Consider the following 21170-nt stretch of genomic DNA (forward strand, 5'->3'; position numbering starts at 1 on the left):
ACCGCGGGTCACATGACCTGCACCGTAACTTCGTGAGAACGCGGGCGTGTTTGGCGCACGAGCCTACCGAGGATGTTCTCGTGCCTCATCAGGACCGTCTGGTAGATCTCCGTCTCCCTGAACCAGCTGGCTTCCTCTCGGGTGAAGAAGACTTTTACGGCGACCTTCTCTCCCCTCCAGCGGCCCAGCCACACCTCGCCGTACCGCCCCTTTCCTATCTGACGTACCATCTGGATCTGCTTGGCGATGGTCCGCTGCACCTGAGGACGCAGAAAGGAAGTTTCAGAAGGGCGCTCCGAGTTTCCTGGTCGTTAACGTGGTCTGTGACCTTTGACCCGTTTTAAAAACAAAGCTCTGTATTAGTGTGTGAGCCTCTTCTTTGACCCTCGAGCGTCCTCCGCCGCGTCGCCGTTTTTATCAATGACAGCGATGACATCACAGGTGAAACAACCTTCACTTGTAATCAAACTGAAACTACCAGATAAAATAAAACTCAAAGAAACAAAAATAAATTCTAATAGAGAACAAAGTAAAGTCACTGCTGGTGCTGACTGTTCTTTAAATCAGAGCAGGTGTGTTTGTAGCTCCTACCAGCAGGGGGAGCCCTGAGCCGCTGCCTGAGCTCTGAGACTGATGAATGAGGTCTCTGAGCGACTCGCCCTCCCGGATGAAGACATCGTGCTCCTGGTCCTTATGGTTCTTATGATACCGCTGCCGGTCGCTCTTAAACTTATACCTGCACACAGACAGACAGACAGACACACACACACACGCATCTCAGTTTGATTCATCAACAGTTTTACAAAAGGGTCCAAAGTGAGCATAATAAAAATGTCTGTGTGTGTTTACTACAGGTAAAAGTGAAGAAAATGTAAACAGGAAGCTGTCAGTTTTACTCTGAGAATGACTCCAAAATAAAAGCCTGAGCTAAGGAGCACTTTCTCTTTAACTTGACGTCTTTTTTTTAGGCTCAAATTTGACATGAAATATTTGCAGTTTTGCTTTCTGCTCACTTTCAGTCACATTATTTTGATTTTACTCGTATTCATTTCACATGTGATTTCCTGATGTTGCTGTTAGTTACTTCATTATTGCCTTGGATGTGTTAGTGTGTGTTGTGTGCTGGTTGAACCATTTAGTGACTGATCATTACGAGCAGTAAGAATTCACTACACCAGCCCACGTCAGGTGATTTATGCACGGCTATCGTCCTATCAGACATCAACAGGAAGTGAAAGCCAATGAGCTACAGACATGTCTGCGTTCCAACTAAACTGAAGTCTGCATCGCCGCCTCTCCCCGCCGACAGCAGCAGGTCCAACAGTCTCTGCTGACTCGAAGGTGTGCCGGTCGCTGCCAGGTGAGCTCTTACCTGTAGTAGTAAACCACGGTGATGCAGATCAGCGTGCAGCAGCAGACCGTCATGGAGATCAGGAAGGCCAGCCAGTGGGGGCTTCGTTCTGCGCGCGCGCACACACACACGCACGCACACACACACACACACACACACACATTAGTCGCCTGTGCGGCTTCACGAGCTCACCTGCTTCACACCTGCATCTGTGTTCCACGTTACCGGTGGGGGCCAGCGGGGGCAGCGTGGGCTGCAGGTCTCTGTTGCACAGGTCTGTGTTGCAGCACTCGATGGTCCTCCTGGTCTGAGCGTTGGGGGAGTCCTGCCGAGCAAACGGAGCCAATCACAACAGCAGGTCAGGAGGGAGGAGACACAGAGGCGAGAAAAGTGACAGACACGCCCACACAGACCGGCTCACCTTGCACTGGAAGTGAGAGCCTTCATACTTCATGCAGCCGGAGGTGAGCTGCACATCTCCGTGCTCGTCCTGCTCGATGATAGCGAAACACTGACCGTTCGTCCTGAAGACAGACATCATCATCATCATGATGGAGCAACGAGGACTCTACTCAGCAGTGACAGACTCTACTGCGCTGCTTCTACTCACTGGCAGGTGTAGTTGATGGCGTCGTCCGGGCAGTGACCCGAGCAGTAGCAGCTGAGGGATCGAGGGAGGTCCTCAGGTGCGATGGTGGGGCTGTCGCCAGGGCGCCGGGCCTCGGGTTTCACCCCCGTCCCCTGCAGGACGTGGTCCGGGTTCTGACCTGCGGCTGGACACGAAACAAACAGAAGTTAAAACATTTTTTAGTCTTTGGTGACGGCTGAGAGCAGCTCGGAGTGACTCCTGCAGGAGGTGAAACATTCTCCTCCATCAGCTGACGACAGCAGGAGCAGGACGGCTCCGTATAAGGACCACAGCAAACAAGACGGCGGGTCGGAGATCGCCGAGCAGAAATAAAGTTTGACGGTTTTTATGGGCGCGAGTGAATAGAATAGAAGAATAGAATAGAATAGAATAGCCTTTATTGTCATTGTACAGAGTACAACGAAATTGGAGTGCCACTCCCTTGGTGCAAGTTTCAATAATAAATATAAATGTAAAATATAAAAAGTACAAAAAAACAATCGTAAGTACTCAAACAATAGTATGTACGATATATACAGGATACAGCATTAATATAATGACAGTGACGGTATGAGTGGCGGCTCGCCTTCAGAGAGAGGATCAAAGGCAGAGACGGGGACGATGGTTCTTATCAGCTGTCTGCTCTTTATCTCAGTCCTCCTCTAATCCCCGCGCCTCCTTCTGCGCTGACGCCACCGCTCTCCTTCACGTTACTCCTCCTGTATTTGTCTTTCAGATCACTTTCAAACACCTCGTCACCTTCCTTCCTTCCTCAGAGTAAAGACGGCATGTGGACGTGCACGCCGTCATGCCTGGACATGAACTACCTGCTGGTAGCTCACCTCCAGTCCCGCCCTCCCCCTGCCCCTCCCCGAGAGTCGCTGTTACCGAATCACAGCTTTCATGTGCTGATCGTTTCCGTTTCCCTCCGAGAGCAACACAAAAGTTCATCCTGAGCAAAATCACCTCAAAGAAACTGATCATGCGATCATGTGATGGGGTAAAACAAACACCTGGATGCAGAACAGCTGGATCGTCTCTCTCAGCTCTTCAGTTATCGTCTGTTTCCTGTTTTTATTATCTGAAGTTGTGAAAGCGTGCGTCTGCGACGCCTCGCAGCACGTCATCACTTGCTTCCTGTTCGTTTTCTTTGGGGAACGCCTCTCGCTCTCACATGTTTGGACGTTCCTCCTCCTGCAAGGCTCGCCGTCGAGGCGGCCTAATGTCGCTGTTTCTGTTCGGACCACACCGGCTGCTCCAACCGTGCTCCGCCCTCAAGCCGCGCTGCCACTTTAAGAGCACGCAGGGGGAGTCAGATTACCCAGCGTCCTCTCTGCCAGACCTCAGTCTCCACTCCGGCGGCCGGCACAATTATTAAGCACACATGTGGACAGAGGCAGAGCAGAGGCTCCACCCGTCACTGCCTTTCACCCAATCAGAGGCCCGAGGGGGCGGTTCATGAGGGCCTTCAGGTCTAGACAATGATGACATCACTGCTCGCTGATTTTTTTTCAGCAGAAAAAAAAAAAAAAAAAAAAAGACTTTAAATGATGGAGACGGTTGTTTGAAAGCTGAGATGAGCTGCAGTCGCATCAGTCTGCTCACTGATTTCTCCTGTCAGATGATTTCCAGCTTTTAGATTTTTAACTTAAATTACTTTTAACCTTCTGGGTGAAAAAGCTCAGCTTTATAATTCACACACTGAACCGTCTGCAGTCTGTAATCAAACACACGAGTCTTTAATTACTGCCTGTGCTGAGTCACAGTTACCTGCCCACCACACACCTGAGCTCCCACATTATGTCCTAATCCCGCTCTGCTCGCCGTCACGCCAACATCAGCTCTTAACTTATTTACAATAAACAGCTTTAAGGTTTGATTGATTTTAATCTCACACTTGTTTTAAACATCAGCTGTGACCGTTTGAATATTGAGCAGAAACACACGACTCCTCATTTATGCTCTAACTCCACGTGTTATTTTATTTATAATCTCTTCGTCCTTATTCCCACTGTGGACTCGTCATGAAACATGGTTTCCTGTGTCCCGGCTGCCTCCTGTGGGCATCACTGTGACCTGAGTGCTGTCTGAAGGTGGAGGCCTCCATCTTTCCTTCATTCTCAGTGGTGACAGTTTGTCTCCTGTAAGGAAAATATTCCCGTGAAACCATAGAAACGGGAATATAACCCTTTGATCTAAACCATGTGGATCCTCTCACTCGGCTCCTCCTTTGTTTGTCTCCACTTTTACAACGCGAGCCCGTCGAGCACCGCCTCCCTCCCTTCCTCCTCCTCACCAACTTCCTGCCGGGGATGTTTATGCATTCGTGTTGCCAAGGTGACAGAGAGCAGCTGAAAAGCTTCCCAGCGAGCGAATTAACAACCTCGTTATAACCCTACAACGAGCAGCGCCGTGGAGAGGACGCGAGGAGTCTGAGGAGGAGTTAACACGGAAACACGGACGCAGCAGGAAGAGCGCGAGGAGCTGCTCCCAACAGCCGCGGCGTCGTGCTGCAGGAGGTTTGTGGATTCACTGTGATGTCACCACAGCTCTGTACCAAGTCAACCACTGCTGAGAGGGCGGGGCCTCGCCTGACTGACAGCGCTGACGGAGGAGAGGAAGTCAAAACTAGAAGCAAACAAAGTCTCTCCGCAGCAGCAGCTCCGCCCATCAGTGTGAAACCGACCATCACGCCTTCCAGCGGCACAGCAGCTCGCAGTGCACACGGCACGTCTCCGAGGACAACGGCGAGTGTGATGGCCCGTCAGCCCCGGGGGAGCAGCTGGTTTGGACCCTGCAGCTCGCCGTCTCATCAGGAAATCTGCTGGCCAATGAAAGACAACCATGGACTTGACCCGCCCATCCACAGGCTCATCTTTGGTTTCTTCAACATCCTCGGGATAAAGATGGCCAACAGACGGCAGTGACCTTTATCATAACTCAAAGATCAGATGAACGAATGACTGAGCCACAGCCTGACAGCAGGTGGGAGAATGTGCTGTGATTACCTGTGTTTATGCTGCTTTAGAGAGAAGCCCCGCCCCCAACATTCAACTGACTCTGCCCTCCAAAATAAAATACGAAGTGTGCCGCCGCCGCCACGGCAGGGTCCGCAGAGAGGAAACAAACACCGCTTCCAAGGGTGAATAAGTATCCGGAGGGATTGACGGATATTTCCGGAGAACAATGGCTGTTTGGAGAGTGCAGCGCTGCCAACAGCTCGTACAGGAAACGGTTAATGTGCAGAGAGGAAGTGAGAGCGGCAACAATCAGTTCAACAGCTTCCTGCAGGGAGGGGAGGGGCTCAGAGCGCCGCTCCAGCCCTCGCTGTGAAGAAAATAGATCCGCTTTCTCCTCAGAACAACGGCTCAAATATTACTATGAACTTATTTTCACATCCAGTGTCTTTAAAGTCACAGGTGTGTGTGAGCAGCTAACTCAGGTATGATGATGTCACAGCGAATCGTCACGGACACGGGGACACGAGCTCGGGACAGCAGAGCATCTCTGACACATTTCACTGCCCAGCGTGTCTCAGCTCACCTGTCGCAGGTGTACAAGGTACTTATTGAAAGATCCTGACTGATCAGTAAAAACTCGTCATTGAACAAACGCACACACAGTATTAAAGGTGGACGCAGTCTCCGTTTGAACACGACGAGCTTTTCACCTGGCCACCAGGGGGCGCTAGCTGTGGCGCCTAGGAAGTCGTCCCTGTGTCCGACCTCGACTCTTTCCTGATGGTTTATGGGCTCAGACTGAAGACGGCGTTTTTGGTAAATTTACAGACACTCAGAGAGCTGCTCATTGGCTGACCAGCCTCCGTCTGAGTCAGAGCAGTGACGTTAACACGTCAGCTCCACCTCGCCGTCACTTTGTAAACGTCACAGACACAAGTGGCTTCCTGACGGAGTGAAGGCGGAGTCAGCAGGCGAGAAGGTGGATGGAAAAACAGTTTGATAAGACGGCGGAGAGTCGCTCCCTTCCTGAGATTACAGCCGGCTCTTATCAGCGGACTCTGGGTGTTTGGAGGTCAGAGAGTGGCGAGGGAGGGGACGACCTCTCTCACATCCTCTAACTCAGATCCACGCCAAGCTGGAACGCCTCCTCCGCCCTGAGACAAAGTTACAGAACAAAGGACTCAAACATAAGGCCCACGGGCCACAACCGGCCTTACAAAGGGTCCAATGTGGGCCACAGGAAGGAAAATGTGGAAATGCCAAAGAACCCGGCCATAAAGTCGGAACTTTTACGGCATTTTCATCGGTTTTACAGCCTTTTTATTAACGCCTGTCTGTTTCTTTTCCCCCACAGTTTACAGTAAAGTTACTTCCACACAGCGATCGATATTTTCTGTACGTTTTCTTACTTCCTCAGCCCAAAGCAGCGTGCAGACGGCACATCTCAGGGACTACATGTGTCTTCATCAGCTGTCAGGTTAAAGCGGTTTAAATGCATGTTTATGATTATAATACATTTAAAAGGATCCAAACAGCAGCTTCAGTGAAGCTCGTCTCCACCTGCAAACATCGAGCAGACGTCGGCTGCCATCGATCTGGAAAAGTCTCCCCTGTGAATAACCCACAGATGCCGAATTCAATGTGCGGGAAGAAGCTGCTGGGAATATTTTATCGGAAGCAGGAGGAGCGGCGTGACATTTCTGTTTCTGTCCTTATCGGTCGGCAGACACTTAAAAACAGCTTAAACAAAAGGCTGCTGTGTGCACAGGGAGGGGGGCGCCGCTTACAGACGAGCCCCACGGCGACTCTGTATGCTAACGTCGCCTGAAGTAGCGCTTATCTGCCGAGGACAAACTGAAGGGTTAATGAGTAACCGAGCAGCTCGTGGGTCAGAGAGGACACGTCTGAGCCCAGCGACACTAACTGGGACCATCGCAATCACACAAAAGACACGAGAAACGATTAATAAAAAAAAAAAAAGATGGAGCTCAGGTGGAGTCCATGTGACCGGGAGACAGGAAGCTGTCACCAAACCGCAGCCTGATGAGGTCACTGGCAACAAAACGTGAAGCAGGAAGAGCCCAAGCTCAGTGATTAACAGCAGCTAAACTTTCAGAATAAAAGCACAGGTTTGTCCACTAATAACTGGATCATGTAGCTGACATATGAAGCCTTAAACATGTGGCCTTTCACTTCCTGTTTCTAAGTCTGACCCTGTGAGAAACACGCTGCCTGGTGCTGGTTCTGATGACGGTCACCATCATCTCTGTCCGTTGTGTTTCTGTGACACTGAAAAACAAACACTGGCACAGCTGCTCACTCCAACCAGCTTTTAAACATCTTACCGTCAGTTCTGAGGGACAGCAGCAGAGCGACGGCCGTCACCGCCACGCAGACCGGTAGACCTGGCATCCTGCAGCAGGCCCGGACCGACCCGACTGGGTCCCACACCGTCAACAAGACCTTCTGATGTGCCGGTCTGGGCGTGGAGAAGATAGTGTTATTGTTCTACGGCAGGAGTCTGAGGAGCAGGGAGGAGCTCCAGATAGAGGCAAGGGGAGGGTGGAGGTAATGGGGTGAAGGGCAATATCACAAAAACAGGTCCTCCTGGGTCTCACAGGCTCTGTGGGTCCAAAACCCTGAAGAAGAGAGAGAGAGAGAGAGATAGGGGATTCAGTAAGACTTCAACATCAGCTGATCAGGAAAGCCTCAGATCACAGGGCTGTCACAGGGCGAGAGAGCACTACAGACAACCCTCTTTTATTATAATTAGTTTCATTATTCATCTCTCTGGTGTTCGAACACTGTAGCTGCTCACGATTCTCAGAGGAAACATTTCTGCGCTCTTCCAGCTCCAGAGCTTTCCTCCCTGCTCTCCTACGGCAGCTTTGCATGATTCTCCGGTGAAAATAATCCTCCTTTATCTGATCCTGGGCCTCGACGCAGCCCCTCAGTTGATCCTGTACGAAACGAGCGGCTTCAGCAGCTTTCTGTTTCTGCAGCGTTGTAGTTATTAACTTTAATAACACTTCTTTCAAAAAAAAGGTGCGTTTCCAAAACACTTCCACACACACACACACACCCCAACAGTTTGGGCCAAAACATTAGAATCACCTGCTCACATGAGAGCGATGATGATGATGATGATGAGAGCATGCTCCTCAGCGTGCCGTGACCTAGTGACCCTGGCCGCCCGGCGCTGGCCTCCAGGGCCCGACTAACTACCCGACCATTTGTCCGGGGATGTTCTGCAATTACCGACGCTCGGGTCCTGCGCAGCTCTAATAACGTAACGTCGCAATTAGTGGGCGCCGAGAGAGGGCCAGAGGGGTGTGCGAGGGAATTAGCGGCGATGCGTGGCCGGTGTCTGTCACTTTTTATTTGCCCTCGGGCCTCAAACGGGTCCGACCTGTGACCCACTTTTCACACATCTCCAGAGAGACGGAGAACAAAGACGCACACACGGGACGGCGCCCAGGGCGGGTCGAGCGTACACGACAAACACGGCTTCAAATCAGAGGACAGGCATCGCTGAACGGTTTATTAATATTTACTAAACATTAATGCAAGAAAGCACATTTAGACACATTCTGCTGTTTGTCTACACAAACAGCAGAATGTGTCATCATGTATGGAAGGCTGAAGCTGCCAATGTGACTCATGACCCATTTAATTAAATAATGCTTAACATTATTTATCATCACTGAATTATTGATTTGGGGGGTTTTGGCTCCTCACACTCCCACAGCCACCCACCCAAGTCAACCCCACGACACAGTCTGAAGTACACCCATTTTCATAACTGCAATAAAGTCATAAACAAATCTTTAAAACTGAAAACAAGCTGAATCCATCCAATAAACCTCTGTGTTGGTGGGACACAGGAGCTGTGCTGTGATTGGTCAATCTGTTATTAGGTTTTATGCTGCGAGGCAACGGAGGTAAACTATGTGCTAATTCCACTTTAACAGAATTACAACGTTTAGCAGGAAGTTAGCAAGTTAGTTCCACCTAAAGCTGATCCACGATGTTCTGGACACGAACGAAAACAAAACTGGACGGCGTGTTAGAGAGACGACATCTTTTTACCCTCCAGTCCCGCCCTGCCCGAACATTCACACTCAGGATTTACTAAAGGTGTGTGTGTGTGTGGGCGTCTCTGAGTCGATATCACAGAGTGAAAAATTCTTCACCTCTTCGTCACAACAAAACCTCCAGTTTGTTTGCGGCTCTTCGCTCCATTTAAAGCCGACGGCGTGCGGCGATAACGCCGTCAGACGGGGCGGGCAAGTCGAGGCAGGCTCGGGACAGACCATCTGCTGCGACCCCCTCGGCACAGGAAGCACGCCTCCCCCAGCCGGTAATCGCCTGACACGTCCACTTCCCTTTGAAAACACCCACGGCTGTTATCACAACTGAAACGCACAAAAACACACAAAGTCGCCGTGGAGACCAAGACGCCAGAGAGACAAACGACTGAATCTGTCACCTCGCAGGAAGATCCTCAGACGCAGTTCACAAACGCTGCGGGTGAACTTTCACTCCTCCTCCTCTTCCTCATCGTGTTCAGACTCGTCTCCAACTTCTCGCTCTGCTGCAGTCAACAACAAACGCCTTTCTTCAGCATGGCGCTCATACCAGCAGATATCAAACTTCCAACCCACTGCAGGCCGAGATAATCGGCTCAGACTCGGGCTGCGGCGGCCTCCTCATCCTCCTCATCCTCCGCAGCTGTTTACAGTAAACAGGCTGAACTTACAGCACAAAACCCTCCAGCAGCCGCTGGCTACAAACAGTCTGTCCACTCAGGTTCGTCTGCACAGCGACGCCTTTGAGCAGCACATGGTTCAGAAGAACCAACCACTCAGGTAACCAATCCACACACAGGAACTCTGGGCTACTGCCACATTAGGACGTCCTCACAGCACTCCCACGACTCTGAGCATGAATATTCATCGATGCTAACACGAGAAGAAACAGTAACAACCATCTGTGAAAAGAGCAGCTGAGCTCCAAGCACCAATCAGCACAGAGGTCTTAATCACATGACAGGAAGTGTGCGCAGGTAAAACCAGTGTTTAAAATGGTAAATGGCCTGCATTTGTATAGCGCTTTTACTCAGTCCCTAAGGACTCCAAAGCGCTTTACACTACATTCAGCCATTCACACACGGTTTAAGAAGAACCGCTTCACGTAGAGCAGAGAAAGAAAAAACTCAACAGCTCACCTGAAATTCTGCATTTGAGCCTTCAGGGCTTCAAATCCCTGCGTCACCTGCGTAGCTGCACAGGTGCTCTCCGACGTCCACAGATGCTTTTTGCCCATTATTAAAATTCAAACGTAAACTCATCAGTGAGTGCTGTTACATAATCTGCACACCGAGCTGCACACATGTAAACTGAGCAGGTACTACTCCTGTGTACTTCTATTCTCTGTGACCTGCGACCCTGGAGGGGCCCTCCAACCCTACTTTGGGAACCAGCTGCCAGATTAAATCTCTTTCTTTACACAAGTAACGAAACACTGTGGATGTGTTCAAAGGAAGAGAAGCATTCAAATCTGAAGCAGGAGAATAACCGAATGAAAGCACGGGGTGAGATAAGAGCAGAGACCTTCGCGTGGGCACGTCATTTTATGACTCATCAGCTTTGAAAGGCCAGAAAACAAAGTTAAAGGTGATGTTTGCAGATTTATTCACTCTGGATTTCCCCAGACCCGTAAAACAGAACGTCTAAATTCAAAAACAGGTCTTCCATAAATGAAGGTGCTGCCTGCAGTGGGATTCAAACCCACACCCTAACCCCTCCCTCTCTCGTCTCCTCAGCTAACAGAGGTTAATGTAGCGTAGCTGCTCTGGCGAGCTGGACGTCACGCCGGCGTCCTGGAGGAGGAACATTCACCGTGATGGTGGGAATGAAAGGAGGTATTGTTGGCGGTCCCACCTGTACAGAATAAACCGCCCTTATAGGGAACCACTGAGCCATAGCTGCCCCCCCCAGGGGAAGGAATTTGAGGTCACGCTGCTCCGGGGATGCTGGGAAATTTGGTGGGATGAAACCCAAGCAGCGGGTTAAGACTTGTGGAGAAACAGTCCTTTAAAAGGCTTTTATGGAACAGGGCGGCTTCGGGTATAACAACTTTTCATTCGGCCATAAAACTATGAAGTAAAATGATATCTGTGCTGGAGGCTCAGGATACACAGTTTTACTCTGATTACTTTTATTATTGCTGGCGTAGCTTCCTGTCTGACAGCTTGTTCTGGATGCTCTCGTGAACGTCAGCGTTTCAGAGCTCAAGCTGCTTTTGTACTTGTTTCAGCTCCACGATGATGATGTCAGAATGACCATAAATGGGGCTGATTAATGATTTGTTTTTGGCGTTCTGTGGTCAGGGTTTCATTTACCCAAATATAAAAGGCGTTTCTTCAAACAACAAAGATTCGTTAACAGCTGTGCCTACATGTGCAGTCACAGCCACGCTGCCCAGTTAAATGCAGGAAACCCGATCCTGTGGTTGTAGCTCCTGGTATCGATGCAGATCGCTGGACGTTTGTGGAGAGATCTTCACAAATACACATCAAGCTGGAATCACAAAACCTGTGAGTCGTCTTAGTGTTCTAAAAAAGCACTCACAGGCATCCTTGTGGATCCACAGAAGGATTTTCAGCTCGGATCTGTACGTTTGAGTTTGGCCTGTCCCAGTGCAACCAGAAGCAGACCGGCCTGTGAGTCAGCAGGTAAATCTTTTTTTATTTTTTAAGTATTTGATGGCAGCTTTCAGCACTTCCCCCACTTCCCGTTACAGGAAAAACAAAAGCCGAACATGTGTTGTTCAGTCACGTGGCCTAAATGTTTCAGTCAGTTTTAATGCTACCAGCTCGCTGAGGAGAGAAACTCCCGGGCAGCTCCACTCTGATTTACAGACCTTCCAGCTCCTCCGAGAGCTGTAAAAACGCTGTAAAACGACACTGGATGCTGGCAGGGAGGGAGAGGTGGGGTGAAGGCATTAATAATCCAGCCCCAATACTGCCCCCCTCTCGATGGACTGCAGGGTGAGGGGCCAGACATCAATAATCAAGCTTTAATGCGCCTCCACTTCCTGTGCTGGAGGAGCGGCGGCGACAGACTAAATAAACACTACTGAGAGCTGATTGGAGGAGCCAGCAGCTCCTGCGCTCAATAAATAAATGCAGTAATGAGAGAGATGGGCATCAGGGGCGGTGGTGCAGGAGAATATTAGTGGGACTGGGGTGGAGGGATGGACGAGGTGCTTTTTCCTTCTGCTGAGTTCCATCAAAATCAAATCAGAACCTGGACAGGCTGAAAGAATATTTCTGCGAAATCAAACGGACATTTTTCTAACCTCTCAGTCTGAGCTCCACTCCATCAAACTTTCCACTCGGCCTGAACGAGCTGATAAAATCTGAGCCGTCGTGAAAATCAGGATGAAAAACAAAGTGGATTTAATTTCACACATGCAAACTCAACGTTTCAAGAATCTGCTGAAGGAAAAAGATGCTAAAACATTCAAGTTACTCATTTCATGTTAAAAAAATGAAAATAAAACCATCTGAATAAGGACAGTGGACTCTAATGTGTTAAATACTTACAATTATCATTTATTTCTTACCCGACACCAGCTCGGGCTGTTTGTCAAAAGCTCTGAGGTAAAAACATGAGCCCCGTCGTTCTGTCCTTTTAGCCCGAGTTTGTATCGAAGCACGTCTGTGACAGCGAGAGCATCAAGGCTGCCTGTTCTCAGTTACGAGGCTTCCTGAGCCGATTTCAGGAGGTCCGTCCGTTAGCTGCAGCAGTACAGCTGTGTCCTCCTCGAGTGAGCGACACCAAGAAACCACCCACATGTGTGTCCCACAGACCCAACTCAATTCAAACCTCTCCTCTCCTGTATCAGGCCCTAAACGTATTTAACATGGGAGTCTGTGTTCACTGCATCATTCCATGTTTGGCACTCATCACCACCTGCACTCATGTATATATCTATCTACTTAGCACTTTTAATTCTTATTTTTTATGTCTATTTAAGCGTTATATGACAGTATGTTTGCACTAAGCACCGCAGCAATTTCCTAATGTTGTAAACCTGCTCAACATTTGGCAATAAAACCCTTTGATTCTGAGTCGATGGGGACTGACTGCTGGAGCCTCCGGTGGACACTAGAGGAACTGCAGTTTGAGCTGCTCTGGCGTTTGGTTTGGGGCTAAGGCCGTCCTTATGCTCGCTGCGTTGCGAGAGTCTCGGGTGTCACGTGACCATCCTCACATCGTGAGGCCATCTTTGCAGTGCATCGTGTGAGCACAGTCATGCCTGTTTTTGGCACGTTTAATGACAATGCTGCACAGAAGCTCAGAGACACACGGATGTTGGAACTGTTTGAAAACTTTTTTGTCAAAAGAATTTTGTAAAAACAGTTTCTGGTCTTCTGGTTTTGACTTCTCTTCATCAGCACGTGTGACATGCTACTGTCTGAGTGGTGATGTCTATCGTTTAGGAGAACACTGCAGCGGCAGCGAAGGCTCTACTGGCACCATAAAGCCTCGTCTGAGCACGGGAGCCTGAATGGGCCAAACTGACCAGCTACCCTAACCCTTTATCCCATCACTCCCTCTCGTTCTTTCCTCCTTGCTCTCCTTTGCTCCTCATCTTACTCCCTCTTCTCCTAGCATGCTCCATTTGCTGCCTTCCCTTCTCCCCCTCCTCTCTCCCATCCTTCCAGCTTTCCATCAGGTTTCTCTTTCTCGCCTCATCTCTCTCTGCCTCCATCTTGGCCCCGTTCCCCGGCCCCTCCAGGGGCCCCCTCCTTGCAGGCGGGCCTCTGGGTGCTGCAGCAGCCTCCTGTTGGTGTCGGCGCCCTGCCTGACATGCCTTTCAGGGCCTGGGAGACTGCAGGCCAGACTTTCTGGCTCCACTGCCATTGTTTGCCTGGCTGCTCTGTGCCTCTTCCCTGGCGATGGATTAGCATAAGAATACCCAGAATACCCCGAGCCCCGGTGAGCAGTGCTGCGGGCCTCTTCCCCCCTGCATCTTCCTTCTCCTAATCCTATTCTTCTCCATCCTTATTAGAGCTGGGCGATATATCGAGTTTTTAAAACATATCGATATATTTTTATACGAGATATAAGATGTGACAATATCCTTTATATCGATATAGTCTATGTTACGTTATAATTATAGTTGTGGAGCCGCAAGTTTGCCTCTCTTTCGTCCACTTTTGTCTCTACGCAACGTTACTCCGCCTCGCCTTCACTGAAGACAACTCCCCCTCCTACCCCATCGCTTCACGTGCAGGCAGCGACAAGACGGACACGGCAAATCTCCGTTAACGAGTTACTGCGCATCGCCCCATGCGTGGGGCTGGACGGCGTCAACGTGCTAACGAGCTAACCGCGCTAACGAGCTAACAGCGCTAACCCTAAAATCCTTTCATTCTCTCAAAAGTTGATAGCGCGCCTTATGTATGAATTCTGGTTGTGCTTGATGGCCGCGAACCGATTTTATGTGGTACACGGCGCTCAGCAATCTGTCACAAATGTTTGAGTACGACTTTGGTAAGCTACGGAGCTGCACCGCTTGATAGATTGTCGGCGCATTACGGCTACCGAGGAGCTTCGCGGAGTGATACGTACTGTGCATCAACGTAATATTACCGTATTGTGTGTGTATAAGGACCATAAATGGCACCTGTAAGAGACGTGGTTATGAAGCGGATTTCAAACTCCAGGCTGTCAGTCACGCAGTAGAAGTTAGGAACAGAGCAGCTGTAAAATCTGTCTTTGTTATTACGCTCAGCGTCTTTTAGTTTACATTTTGACTGCACAATTGTGAGCTCTTTGTTTAGCACAAAAACAACCTTGTTTTCTTTTATTTATGGAGCATTATTATTTAATGAATGCTCATAATTTAATTTTGAGTAATTTTTCATGTACATCTGTGCTGTATGTTAATAAAAGTGCCTGTGTGACATCTGGGACACAGCTTTGACTAAGAACTCTCTTTTTGTTCTTACTTTATGGCTTAAAAAAAAAATCGAGATATATATCTTATATCGCCATCCAGCTAAAAAATATCGAGATATGAATTTTGGGTCATATCGCCCAGCCCTAATCCTTATCCTCCATCTAATCCCAGAAATTAACTCAAACGCACCTTTTCTGCTTCTTCCGTTGGGTTTATTAGCACTTTATTAACAGGATGAACTTTAAGCTGCCATCAGGTGACCCTACATGCAGATGTAACATGACGTCAAGGCCAAGAGCAACTCAGATGTCTTCCAGACTCTTATTAAGTAAGATTTATCATGAGAGGGCTGCCAGCACAGACACAGACTGCCAGAGCTTTTATTCTGAAAGCATCTTTCAATTTGTCGATGACATCACAAAGAGCTGATTTTAGTGTCCGAGTCTGACCCGTTGGTGCGCTCGCAGAAGAAAACGATGCTTTTGGTTTAAACTGAATGATTTGGGGGAATTGAAGCACAGAGTGCCTGAGCCTCACTTCAGTGGCACACGCCCTCACCGTGTGTGTGTGTGTGTGTGTGTGTGTGTGTGTGTGTGTGTGTGTGTGTGTGTGTGCGTGCGCACGCGCGAGGCAGAGCGGGCAACAGCGAGGCTTAATTTCATTAGAGGCCGACAGAGGATCTGCAGAGCGGCTGCAGCACCAAACCGGAGGAGGAACATTTACTTCAACTCTTCATCATCGTGTTACTGCAGCACAGATTACCCACAATCCACAGGGGCAGCGCAGGTTTACGGGATCTTTTTTTTATTTTTATTTTTTTTATCAGTACGATCCGTTTATTGATTACGATCAAAGCTGGAGACAGAGGCTAACACGGGTCCCAGTTATATGATAATACAGCAGATCCGCTTAGTTCAGGATCCCTAAGCGTTTTTAATCATGCTAATCGCCATAGAAACAAGTCCATCCATCACTCCCAGTGCTGTGTGCCACGGCTGAGTCATAAAACAAACACACTCGGATCATAAAAACAACATTATGATCCTGAATCGCACGCCTGAGGGGAGAGGACGCTCAGGCAGCCCTCCCAGTTAAACCAGTTACCTCCACCAAAGTGGCTTCATGGGAGGTACTAAACATGCCGACCCCAGCCATCACGAGGTACCCCCCAACATCCAGATTTACCCCCCCATCCTCCCCCAAGGTCATAAATCCAATCAGAGGCACAGCAAACAAACACACAACAGCACTAAAAGTAAAACTTCTCAGAGACAACGGCTCATCGCGCACACACACACACACACACACACACACACACACACACACACCTCAAATCAGATGCATAATGAAATCATATATTTAATATTTCAGTCTGAAGGTAAATAAAGCAAACTGCATTATCCAAACCCAGTTTATTTCTATAGCACGTTTAAAAACAACGTTTGCCCAAAGTGCTGAACAGAAGCACAAGATACAACCACGGACACTCACATAAAACCATATCAACTCAAGCCAGTCTGAACACTATCGAAAAAAGCTGCTTTCCAAAAGCATTTTAAAAACAGGAAACGAAGATGCCCGTCTAATATTTAAAGGCAGCGTATTCCAAAGTTTTGGGCTCGTTCTCTACGTTTAAGCCTCGATTTTGGGACAACAGCAGGAGTTGATCTGAGGGTCCGTGAAGGAATATAAGGCTGAAGTAACTCGGAAAGGTATGAAGGAGCAAGACCATTAAGGCATTTATAAACCAGTGTTAGGGCTTAAATTAATTCTGTGATGAACAGGAAGCCAATGAAGAGAAGACAGGACAGGTGTTACATGTTCATAGCTGAAGACGAGCAAGAGATCGTTGGCCGACTCCAGAAAACAGCATTACAGCAGCCAAGCCGTGTTGAGGCAGGCATGATTACCTGCAGCTCTCCTCTCAGTAATTTTCAACTTTCTGAGCCCCGCCCCATCTGTCCACAAAAGCCCCGCCCATAAACCCCATCCAAAGCTCAATTCACATGGGCTTCATATATAGCACCAAATCAGTCAGCGTGAGGTAAAGACCTACAACCACACAGAGGAAACCCGACACTCTTGGCAACAGTGGGAAGGAAAAACTCCCTTTTAACTGTCTTGTGTGATGCACCCTGCAGGGGCACGTGGAGCAAAGTCTGTCTGCCCAATCACAGCCTTGCTTTATCACTTTTATAGCCAGCAAATTAAATAATCTGTTTCTGAGCGAGAGTAGGATTTCTGTTTGTAGCCACAGTCAGCTGATCTCTGCTGCATTTCGATTAACAGCCTCCTCCTTCACCTCCCCCTCAGACTCGCTTTTCACTCCGCCCTCCCCCCATTCCTCCTCCAAATGTTGCTGGAATGTGGGGAGCAGGTAATGGAAAACACCGACCCCCACCCTGCAGCTCTCCGGGCCAGGAAACCAGCGTCCTGCTGGCATTTCACCACGCAGCAGAGGAGAGGTCCAGAATTTTAGCACATATTTGAAACACAGAAAAACCTGTGAAAAATATAAAGAATCACAAAGGAGAACACGACAAACGTTAGGAAGTCAACCAGTTCAGCTCGTACTGAAACACTTCTATCATTGCTGAATGTAAACGGGGTTAAATGGGACTGTGCTTTACGTTACTCTCCCCTCATGCTGGATCAAACAACCTCAGCTTCCACACTTTCCTTCTTTAAACAGAGCGTTTATCACATCCTGCCACAGTTATCACAGATCTTTGGCCCATCCATCCGCCCTGGGCTCCTCTCTACAGTTATAGTGAAGCCATGCTACAAACAGAAACACTCTCACTCTCTGGACGTCCTCTTCCAGTAGGGGGGGTCACGCTCAAGCTCATCCAGAGAAAACGAGGCTCTATGGAGCTTCTGGAGATGTTCACCATGTTAGACAGAAGCAGGTGGGCTCTGTTCACTGACGACCGTCTGTTTCTGTTTGGTGGGATTAACAGAAGTTCAGACTGGCTGCACAGCTCTGCACCAAAGTGCACTGAAGGATGTGCAGCTTGTTTCTGGTGGAGCTAAAACCGTCTCATCCCAGTATGAAGGAGGGGAAACTACAGAGACCTGAGCGCCAACAAGTTTTCCCACACACAATACAACTAAAATATGACGGTAACTTTGTGTGTGTGTGTGTCCATGTGTGTGTGGGTGTGTGTGTCCATGTGTATGTGGGTGTGTGTGTGGGTGGTCTGGTCAGACTGGACTGTGCAGAGAGGCTGGATGGTTTCATTCACCATGTCACGCTGAAAATGCAGCCAGGCCACAAACGACACGATACAGGTGGTCCTGTGTGTGTGTGTGTGTGTGTGTGTGTGTGTGTGTGTGTGTGTGTGTGTGTGTGTGTGTGTAAACTGCAAATATGGATATAAAAATAAACGGAGCCAAAAAAGTGTGTTTTTTGCCAGTGTTTGTTAAAGAGCCATGTGACACTGTTAATGATGCCCTGCACTCATCAGTGTATCACTCAATGACAGATCAGTGTTCACACTAACCAGCACTGGCCTGGTTCAAGCACACTGGTCCATCATCATATAGTAGGGTGTATTTACTGGTCCAATCACGATCGAGCAATTAGGCCTGAGGTACAAAACGTCACTGAGATGTAGTTTAGAAATCACTGATCGTGAGTTTCAGCTAAAGCTCATAAATCTTCTTTGCATGGACGCCTGGACGTTAGACTAACAGCTGGGACATCTCACTCATGGCTTCACTGCAGTTAATGATGGTTAATCAGCCAACCAGGTCAGTGCTCATCGTCAGCACGTCCACTGAGGTGGCTGTACAGTAATGACATCAGTCATTAGTTTAATTAACATTTTCACAGCTTCCTTCTGTCGACTCCTGAGAGCAGGAACGATGTGAGGCCTTAAATTATTTCAAAACAGGTGAAATATACACTTTTAATCTGTTGTTACTGCTGCTGCTTTCATCTCTCCACGTTTGTTTATCTCAGATCCATCCACGAGCTGTGATGAACTCAGTTTTCCCCGAGCATTCGTCGCCACTCGTGACTTTCCTCGAAGTATGTGACTGCGTGCTGAAACCAGGCCGACTGCTGCCTTTGTTTCAGCACGCGGTGACTCAGGCGTCTGAGTTTGAGCTCGCTGACAGACCTTCAAACAGAGCCGGCCAGTCTGCAGCACCAAATCGCTCCCATATGTCCCCGAGGAGCTCTGCCCCCCCACCTCCACGCTTCATTCACATGCGGCGGCGCGCAGGGCAAACCTGACAGGGTTCAACTGCAGTCAGGATTCCAGCTTTAACCGAGTGACAAAGAACATGTCAACAATCTCCAAAAATAGCAAACGAATGTCAGACGCAGCCGATTACGTGAGCGTCTGATAAAGTGTTCTCTCAGGCTGACTGCTAATGGCCGTCCTGTCACAGATAGCTACGCTGATAATAAAACACTAACAACGAGCTGGCTTTGCTGTTTTTCAGAAACATCAGTGAATAACCGACTGAAGGAAGCCAAAGAATCAGACCGTCTGCAGCTGTAACACTGCGTCGCATCAAAGTTAACCCTGAAGGCAACACGAGCCAAACACAGAGATTACAAACAAACAGGAGCTTCAAGTTTTTTCACTTTTAACAAAAGAGGAAAAGAAATGAAAACGTCTTCATGCTGAACACCGTCCGGCAGTCCTCGCAGCACGTTACCTGCATCACTGTCGACCCGATTATGATTACAGAGCCCAAAGAGCAGCGAGGCCACCTTCATCATCATCATCATCTTCACAGTAACTCATTCCCCTGCTGAGACCTGAGCAGTATTTCGATATTAGTTAGAGCCCTAATTTGGTGTGACATTACATAATGCCTCTCCAACTCCTGTAGCCCCGCCCCCATCACAGAAAACTGTTTTTTCCATTTTAACGTGTTCGTCTAATCCTTTCAAACACCCAGTGACACCAGCACTAACTGACCGAGGCCAGCCGGACGCAACGGCAGCAAAGCGGTGCGAGCATGCGTCCCCGCCCACTCTGATTAGGCTGTACTAAGGTGTGTGTGTCACGATTCAGCCCAAAAATATCAGACAGAAGCGCCGAGCTGACAGGATCCTCCTTTCCAACCTGACTGTCAACATTTTTGACCTTTAAAAGATCAACAGCACAGAGACAATCAAACCGGAGAACACAAAAAAAAAACTGTCATTGAGGGAGATTTAACCTTTTACACACATTCCAGAGCTTTTCTTAAACACTTCCCCTACAACACACACACACACACACACACACACACACACACACACACACACTCTGATGGAGATGCAGCCATCGGCTTGCTGTAATCAGTGCTCTTCCTGCTCTGCTGTTAATCAAACCACATGACAGCTCCAATGACCCAATCAGAGCCTGCAATTAAAAGCCAGGAAGCCTCCTGATTGGCCAGCCTTTTCTTAAACAACCCTAGGGTCAAAGGTTAATCTCCTTGAAGCGCAAGACAGGCCCAGGCAATCAGAGTAATCACCGCAGCCATCCACAAAATATAAAGTTTGTTTGTATTTTCTGCAGATGTGACACATCAGTGTAGTGTAGTGTAGTGTAGTGTGTGTGTGTGTGTGTGTGTGTGTGTGTGTGTACACCTGACTGTTGAGTCCATGGTGGAATAATGTGCCTCTCGGTACACGGCTCCATGGGAAACGTAGTGTAGAAGTCAGATCAAGCCAACATCACGGCGGCAGCTGAGAGAGAGGAAAACAACGACATGGTTATAACTCAGTGATGATCATACCTGCAGCACGTGTACCTGATTAACATCATCAATCATCATTAAGGCGGCAGCGTTTTCTGCCTGTCTGAAAACCCAAACAGAGGTCAGGAAAGCACGGGTTCAAATCAGTCCGGATCATCGTCCTCACTGACTGATGAAAGTGTTCCCAGGAGCCTCGAGGACCAAACGCCACCTTCCAAGACTGTGCACCCTCTGAAGGACCACCTTTTAAAAAAAAAAAAAAAATCCTCCTTAAGCTCTCCGGGCATGAACGCAGCTCATCATTAGCTCAGTGTTGATGTCAGATAAGTGGAACAGCGTGGCTGACAGACGGGGAGCCTCCTCCTCGCCTCCTCGGGCACAGAAGCCTTTTTATCTGAGCGCAGAGGCCTCCTCAAAGGAGGCTTTATGCAGCCGAGGAGGCCCATGTCCTCAGAGCAAATTAATATTCACACCCAGAGAGCCGAGAGGAGGAGAGTCCAACACCGAGGACTGACAGGAAGCTGCTCACACCACAGCCAGTCTGACAAAA

At 48.8% G+C, this 21170-nt stretch overlaps 1 protein-coding gene across 1 annotated transcript in view; it reads right to left on the bottom strand.

Annotated features, from left to right (window-relative positions):
- Window positions 1-21170, bottom strand: part of bmpr1aa (bone morphogenetic protein receptor, type IAa) — a 40560-nt gene that overhangs the window by 3298 nt on the left and 16092 nt on the right. Inside the window, exons 2-9 of the mRNA XM_082557638.1 lie at window positions 20511-20609; window positions 7285-7578; window positions 1962-2124; window positions 1773-1875; window positions 1577-1676; window positions 1373-1460; window positions 592-736; window positions 68-260 (exon numbers count right to left, since the gene is read on the bottom strand). Coding sequence (XP_082413764.1) covers window positions 68-260; window positions 592-736; window positions 1373-1460; window positions 1577-1676; window positions 1773-1875; window positions 1962-2124; window positions 7285-7351 — 859 coding nt within the window. The 5' untranslated portion in view covers window positions 7352-7578; window positions 20511-20609. The remainder of the gene's footprint in view (window positions 1-67; window positions 261-591; window positions 737-1372; window positions 1461-1576; window positions 1677-1772; window positions 1876-1961; window positions 2125-7284; window positions 7579-20510; window positions 20610-21170) is intronic.

The sequence above is a fragment of the Aulonocara stuartgranti genome (genome assembly GCF_965226115.1).
Source record: "Aulonocara stuartgranti genome assembly, chromosome: 13".
Classification (NCBI taxonomy): domain Eukaryota; kingdom Metazoa; phylum Chordata; class Actinopteri; order Cichliformes; family Cichlidae; genus Aulonocara; species Aulonocara stuartgranti.